The sequence below is a fragment of the Betta splendens genome, chromosome 12 (assembly GCF_900634795.4).
Source record: "Betta splendens chromosome 12, fBetSpl5.4, whole genome shotgun sequence".
Taxonomy (NCBI): Eukaryota; Metazoa; Chordata; class Actinopteri; order Anabantiformes; family Osphronemidae; genus Betta; species Betta splendens.
This window is the reverse complement of record NC_040892.2, coordinates 8,893,820-8,901,455: the sequence shown is the minus strand read 5'-3', so window position 1 is coordinate 8,901,455 and position 7,636 is coordinate 8,893,820. Positions and strand designations below refer to the sequence as shown.

At 43.9% G+C, this 7,636-nt stretch overlaps 1 protein-coding gene across 1 annotated transcript; it reads right to left on the bottom strand.

The window, feature by feature from the left end:
* Positions 1–1,901: 1,901 nt before the first annotated feature.
* On the bottom strand, positions 1,902–3,798 carry foxd1 (forkhead box D1). Its single transcript, XM_029170037.3, has one exon. It carries the CDS (start codon positions 3,544–3,546, stop codon positions 2,506–2,508), a length of 1,041 nt encoding a protein of 346 aa, XP_029025870.1. The 5' UTR covers positions 3,547–3,798; the 3' UTR covers positions 1,902–2,505.
* Positions 3,799–7,636: the final 3,838 nt, after the last annotated feature.

Genomic DNA, 7,636 nt, shown 5'->3' with positions numbered 1-7,636 from the left:
AACCAATGTCTCTTTTATGAAACTTTAGCTTCTGTGATGTTTTTTTCCCACTGGCGTCTGGTCAAATTGTCAGCGTAACGTATTCACCAAAATAAGATTCCCCGAGAAGCACAGGGGAGAGAAAAATATGGCTTAATAGACTTACATCCATCATACATAACGTGCTGTGGCTTTTGATAGACGACGCAGTTTCCAAATGAAGTTTGTAAATCATTCTAAACCCGTGGTGCGTATAGTCTGGATACATGTGTACAAGTTAGCATTGAAACCACACTAGTTGCTCTTATTATTTATTATCTGGCTATTATAAAGCAATTACAGCCATGAGGCCTAAATGACTCACGGATAAGTGTTGATAAAACAAATATATATAGAAAATAATAGATATGTAACTGATAGTGATAAAAGGCCATGATGCTCGTGTATTTACACCTAATAAGCAACACAAGACACGGTGTTTATCCAACTACAGCATGTGGAACGTCCGGGTTTCAAATACACAAAAATGCCATAAAATAATAAATGAAATCACCAGACACGAAACCCACAGAGCTCTTATTGTGATAGATCAGCCGCTGGGAGGACAAACACTTACAGCCTAATATATCTTATTGCATAAATGATTCTTTTCCGTATTTAGCCGTCTGTGTTCGTAAACAACCCCATACAGTAGGCTACAACTGACCTCCTTCCCCGCTGCTTTCTCTCGCTCCCTCTCTCTTCGCTGTGCGTATGTGTGCGCGCGCGTGCGTGTCCGTCTCTCGTTGCGTGTTACATCATCACGCAATAGCTGTCCTCCCGTGGCCTAGTGAACTGGCTCCAAGCGCTGCGCCAATTTAGCGATCTACTACACACACGTTGCCTTGAATCAAGGGAGGCAGACACACGCAGTAGACGGGCGCACGCATCCAGTCACGGAAGGAGCGTTGCTGCGTAATAGAGGCTACACGCAGCGCTCGTGAAAAATTAAACAGGAGCCTGACACATGCGGCGGAAGCGTCGCCGGAACGCAGGTGTTGCAGTCCACGGCTTCGGCACCTGATTCATTCTAATGCGCTGCCTTGGAGACTAATAATGCCTATAAATATAAACGTGCGCGTTTTTCTTCACCTCAGCCATTAAACGTGTCTTTTAATCTGCCACTGAGCTCCGTGGAAGGACACTCAGCCTCTACCTACGTGGTCCAAGTGGCACGCTGCCCTATGTGGGCCAAAACGAATGCCAAAATAAAAGTGAGTAAACACTGAAAACGGTGAGCGGATTAAGGTGGCATTAACCTCCATAACATCCCTGTCCACGAGACCTGTTGGCCCCGTGGCGCACGCGCAACGCGACTTCGGCAGCAACGTTTCATTTCCTCTGCGTAAACTGTGCCAAATAAGGGGAGATAATGAAATATTGGATGAGGGGTGTTTTCTCGGGAGCCGCTCTGCTGTCGACATCAGCACCGGCGTGATCACCGACCTGAAGCAAGCAAAATGCAGCCCCCGTCTCACCCCGCCGACACCTTCCTGTCCGCTCACCGTAATTACGAGGATGAGTGTGAGAGAGGTCAGACGGACACGCAGATCCCGTGTGCGCATGCTCCGGGGCTGTAGTGCTCTGACATTAGTGTCTAACAAACTGTAGCGCAAACAGAATGCATGCATGTATTTCATGAGACGCTCAGTACGCGCGCACACGCTTTCTGACATAAGAAAAGCAGTTTTTACCTCACACAAAGCCAGTTAAGGTTATTATTAGCTGATTATTACGTCACAACCACAAAATGAAAAGCCAACACAGCCATAAACTTCATCTAAGTGTTTTGGCAGCGTTATTTTGCCTAATTTCCGTTGGAGGCTATAAACCCTTGGGTGTCGCACCAAGGCCACGACGCGTGAAATTATTTAATTCATTTATTACAAACAAATTAGCTTTTTTTTGCAAAACGAAATTTATTCTTGTTGAAAAACAAACTTGTGTAAAAATATCACACTTCAATTACACAATACTTGCCAAAAATGTACAATGTTTTATTACTGAAATAAACACACACTGCATATTATTATCATTATTATAAATGTACGACTTTGCTCTGTGTCTCTTAATACAAAGTTGAAATCAGAACCTTCAATGTTTCGATTCGCCAAGCTAATAAAAACATGGATGTGTTTGACACAAGTACATTATTAACCTATTTTTTTAAACATGTGATCACTTAAACCTCTTCATTAGGTAGTTATCCTGAGACGCCCTAAACAGTGACGGAAACGAATCACTTCATGGAAAATACAGGGGGGAGTTCGTGATCAAGAATCTGATTTACACCGAAAGAAATTAACATAAATATAAGTTTTTAAACAGCATGAATATAGGCACAAATAGTGTTTGTCCGTACGTCCGTCATTCAGCTGCGTGCTATCAAATAAACATACAAAAATAATCCTACCTTCAGTGAGGGGTGTTTTTGTTTTTGTTGCTGTTTCTTTTTTAAGTTTCTTGAAAAGTTCGTGGTTAAGACATTTAACAGCTGCTAGTGCCGCTCACAACTCTGCTCGGGAAGTTTTCAACCGGGTGTAGGACAGCCCCCGCGTGGACCGTGTGCGGCTGGCCGGCCACCGGATGTCCCAGAGAGGGCGTTAAGACCGGCACAACGACGGGAGAAGTCCTGGAGGGGCTCGCCGACCCCCCGATGATGCTCTCTATGGAGAACGGGGACCGCTGCGCCGCCGCGCCGGACTTCTGCGCGGCGGCGGCGCCCAGAGTGGAGCCGAGCTGAGGGTAAAAGCGACTCCTGGCTAAGTCCGTGGTGGTGGGCATCAAAGACGGCGCGGGGATAACGGTGCCCGTGTGCGAATGCCTGGAGTGCTGCTGCGGCGGCGGCGGCTGCTGCTGCTGCTGCTGGAAGGCGAAAAGCGCGGAGTGCGCGTGGTACGACTGCAGCTGGATGCCGTATCCTCCGCAGCCGTACGGCCCGTAGCCGTACGCGGCACCGGCGGGGAGGAAGCCGCTGTGTTCCCGCAGCAAGTCCTGCGTCTGCTGCCGCTTGAAGCGCTTCCTGCGCCGCAGAAAGCTCCCGTTGTCGAACATATCGGCCGACTCCGGGTCCAAGGTCCAGTAGTTGCCCTTCCCGGGGTTCCCAGGCTCCCTCGGTATCTTGACGAAGCAGTCGTTGAGGGACAAGTTGTGTCTAATGGAGTTCTGCCACGCGGGGAACTTCTCCCTGTAATATGGGAAGCGGTTGCTGATGAAGTCGCAGATCTCGCTGAGGGTGAGCCGCTTTTTGGGACTCTGCAGGATGGCCATGGTGATTAAGGCGATGTAGGAATAAGGGGGCTTCACCAGCGTGTTCTTGCCCGCCGGCTTGTAGGCATCCCTGGAGGAGGTGGAGCTGTCCAGGCACGGAGGAGGAGAGCCGGCCAGCAGAATGCCGTCGCGCATCTGGGCCACGTCGTCCACGAAGGAGCGCGTCTGGTTATCTCCATCCTCCCCCTCGCCGACCACGTCTATGTCGGTCTCTTCCGAAAGGATGGAGGCATCCGACATCTCTGAGCTCAGAGTCATGGCTCACAGGGGCTACGGCTGTGCCCTCCGACGCCAGATGAGGAAGACGATGGGATGCACAAGCTGCCCTGCCCTCCCTCTTCAAAGACTCCTATGAGGAGGGGGAGAGGAGAGGAGCACGTGTCGCCGCCAGTGGTAGGTGCCCCCCGCTTTTCTCGCAGCTTCCATATGTTTTCAGGTTTTATCGCCGGCCAACGAATGGTCCCGGCGACGCCAGGCTGAGAAATGCGCCGGGAAACCTGCAAAAGGACCAAACCTGACTCGCACGGGGGGCGGATCTTCCCTGCGCTTTTATACCGCCGCCCTGGTCACGTGGTGGCGAGACGTCACTGGGGCGCAATGAAGAGAGAGAGAGAGAGAGAGAGAAATAACTAACAAAAAAGGTCTTTGAAAATTAACTGTGAGTGGTTTAAAAAAAAAGTTTGGTGTGGCCTGCATCCCTTTTAGTGGCCATTCACAGTGGCCCGTAGTCCACATATGACTAATCTGACGCTTTTATTCCGCCCCAGTGTTTTGCGTAAAAATAGCCTGGATGTTGGGAGATGAAAAAGATCTTTAGGCTAATTACTGGTATGGCCATTGCAAAGATCGAAGCGCGTGTTTCCTGCGCCTTTTATTTATTTAGGCTCAGCTTCCACGCGAGGCTTTAAACTGAACATGCGCGTAGGTTTCTTTGTGCTTAAACAAATGCAATAAAAAACACGATTATGAACAAACACTGTAAAATGCACTGGGGAATGAAAACATTCCGTCATGTAACTACAGCCGTATTCGATGCAGTGCCGCGGTGGTGCCAGAGACTGGCGCAGCGTATCCAGGCAGCTCGGTTTGCGTGATCCTGTAGTTATCTAGATTATCCGCGAGCCATTTGTAATGGAAAAGAGTCAGCTGTTAACTCGAATCAGTCACGGGTCAAGCAGAGCATGCAAGCCCCAGATACAAGGCCTCTACCGTGCGTCTGGAGAATGGCACAGCTGTGTGTGCGTTATTAGTAGGCAATTATTCTATAATAATCACACGTTGAATTGAGCTCATTAGATATTTAGGTTAATTTAAGTTTATTTCGCATTGACAAATAGTGGATTCAAATATTAAGTTGTACAGATATATCACAAAATTAAAAATCCACATTTTCAGTAACACTAATAAGTAAAAGAATAGATGTGAAAATGTGATTAAAATATAATAAAGGTAACAAATATTCATATTCGTTTGTTCACGGTTCCACTAAACCTTTGACAGTTCTTTTAAAATAACACGACGACAGCTCGGCAGTAAAGTGGCATAAATACAAATCATATTTTAGTCTGACTGATCTGCTCGCCATCATCATTTTATGTCTCTTTGCTCAACAAACACATAAATCAAAGCGAGCACCCTGAAACCTGCCGAGTCTCAAACTACTTACCACTTACAAACCCTTAAAGGCCTGAATCTTTCTTCTCATATTTTCGACAGAAACAGAGCCGCTATTTGCTATTTTAATAGTTGGCAAATAACACATGTACATTATAATATAACTTTTTATAACCTTTTCAAATACATAGAACTGTACTCACCGTGATTTTATTTCAAACTGGGGCCGTGGCCCTTCAGGAACTTTTTAGGGGTTTGTTTTTGATCAGCGCCATCTAGTGGCGATGTTCCAACTAACTGAACGTAGCTGAGCACAACCAGCAAATTAGAGCTGACTCCATTCAGTTGATCAATTTTATTGTAAAGATTAAAAGCAAATAATTGATTTGTTTTATAATCCTGCTGTGTTTTGCCCTGACAGCCGCTTTAGCCTCATGTTGTCTATTCACCAATTTTCTGCTTGCACTAGTGGCCTTTTGTATTAATCTACACCGCCAGTTTTTCTGTTGCAGCAATGACAAACAGCGCGTTCTATTAATTAAAGGATTGTTGGAAGTTTCAATTCATGGACAAAATATATATTTAAATAGTGAAAGTCTACACAAACGATCATATGAACTAATTAGTCATTTTTATCAGTTATTAGAAATCAAATTCATGTTGTGTAAAAAAAGTAAAGTTCTTCGATAACTTGTCACTTTTATTAAATAAACCTTAAACTTGATAGAAAAAAAATGCAAAACGTATTATGATGTGAGTTAAATTGCTTGGTTAGCCATGACTGATTCATTGCTCTCACTTGACGAGCCGTGAGTAAATTCAGTTCTACTTGTTGTCTAAGATTAGTCGAGCATCTGAGCTGAATAAGGTCAAGATTACAAAGGGAAATTATATGAGGTGTGTTACAATTCATATTAAAACTTGCATTCATTAACTACTAAAGACGGCTGGTGTGCTTTCTTTGTGTATTATTTATTTGTTTTATTAGACCTGACACAACAGCGGCGCTCGCGTGTGGTAAACCACCTCTAACGTGTTTCTAACTTCCCCCTCCGCGCGCCGACGCACGGGGTATCCGACCAAGAAAACACTTAAGCGCAGCCCGTGGCGGCCGCCTCCCGCTCTGCGAACCTCCCGGGTTCCACCAGCACTGTCTGTCTGAGAGAAGGGGGTCTGTGGGCCATGTGATTCACGTGGATCACATGCAGAAAAGGCGAAACAAGGCATTTTGCTGTGGCTGGAAGAACGTCTGGGTCTCGTTGCAAGCGTCACCGTTCACATAGAATTTCGCTCAACTAATTGGCTAAACGTGTTTAAATATTGTGTTTTGTGTTTTCCTGGCCGTAGTATTAAAATACGCGTGGTTCAGTTAATGCTGGACTGGTAATAATTATTATAAAAGACGTTATGTGGCTGTGATCGTTTTATCGTTTTCACACTGCAGGTCTGCACAGTGCGTCGTTTATGACTTAATAAACTTAACCGGACACTTAAGGTTGTTTCACGTCTCTCATAGACTATAGATAACAGTTTACATTATTGAGGTTTTAACCCTCTGGACTGTCAGCGAGTTTTGTGTTTTGCGCATTTTGATTTCACACGCTTTTCTTTCATAGTAAAAGTTCTACGTGTAGCTTGAATAGTTGAGTCAGGGAAGGAGAAAGCATGTGATTATCAGGGAGTGCCAAACAAAAATGTTACTAATGCATCAAGATGATTATGTTATTGATTATTATACATTTTGTAGCCTGTGTGGATTCATGAGGTGTTAATAAAACATTAATTAGGACATAGACGCTAAGTCTGTTTTTATGTTTGATTTAAAAGTGAGAACTAAGCATTGTTTTTGCACAGGTTCTATATTTATTATTTTTTTATTCTTAAATGTGAAATAAAGCTGTCTTTGCATATGACATGCACATAATTTCAATTAATATTATGCTGTTGAATGAACTTTAATCAAAATTAGCTTCCATCCGTTGTGATCCTGAAGTTATTTGGTGACCAGGCTTTAAAATGCGAACCAACACCATCAGTGCTCTTGAAAATCATCAAGATGCATTTTTGTAGTAACTGCTATTCAAGTGCCTTTAACACGTAAAGAGATATTGAGTTTTTAGCTCCATTTACACATTCAAGGTGTTGTTTTAATCTTTACATATTACAGACCAAAAAAAGCTGTCTGCATTAACAGCTTACAGCCACCATGTGATCTACAATTTTTCAAATTTGTGCTCACTGAAACTTGGCACAAGATTAAATTAGCAAAGTACAAATGATCTGAGGTGAAATTCCTTTTGAATTTAAGTTCTGAATGAATAAACAACTCCCTCTCTTTAAACATTTCTCCTACAACTTACAAAATAAGACACATGAAAACAATCAAACTAAATATTTAGGTTGGAAAATTATTGTCGTATTTATTTGACATAATAAACTTCATGCAGTTTATGAAAACTAGAGCACAACAATCATACATGTCAGTGGATTTGCTGTGATAGATCACCATTGCAAGTAGGCCTTCATATACAAATCAGTACCATCGTACTCTTATTTCCTACAGTAGAACTGCAACAATTGGCCAATTATTTAATTAACTAATTAATAACTTGTTTCAGAGCCAAACTGCTACGTGCTGTTAGTTTAATGTTGTGTTAAACGCTTAGTCTTATCACGCCGCTTGCACGTTGCTTGGTTTTAATTCCTCGTCGTCTCGTTACCTTTGTTGAAGGCG

What these genes read in the sequence shown, in the direction of transcription:
- foxd1 (XM_029170037.3), bottom strand. Translation starts at nt 3,546, where the DNA reads ATGACTCTGAGCTCAGAGATGTCGGATGCCTCCATCCTTTCGGAAGAG.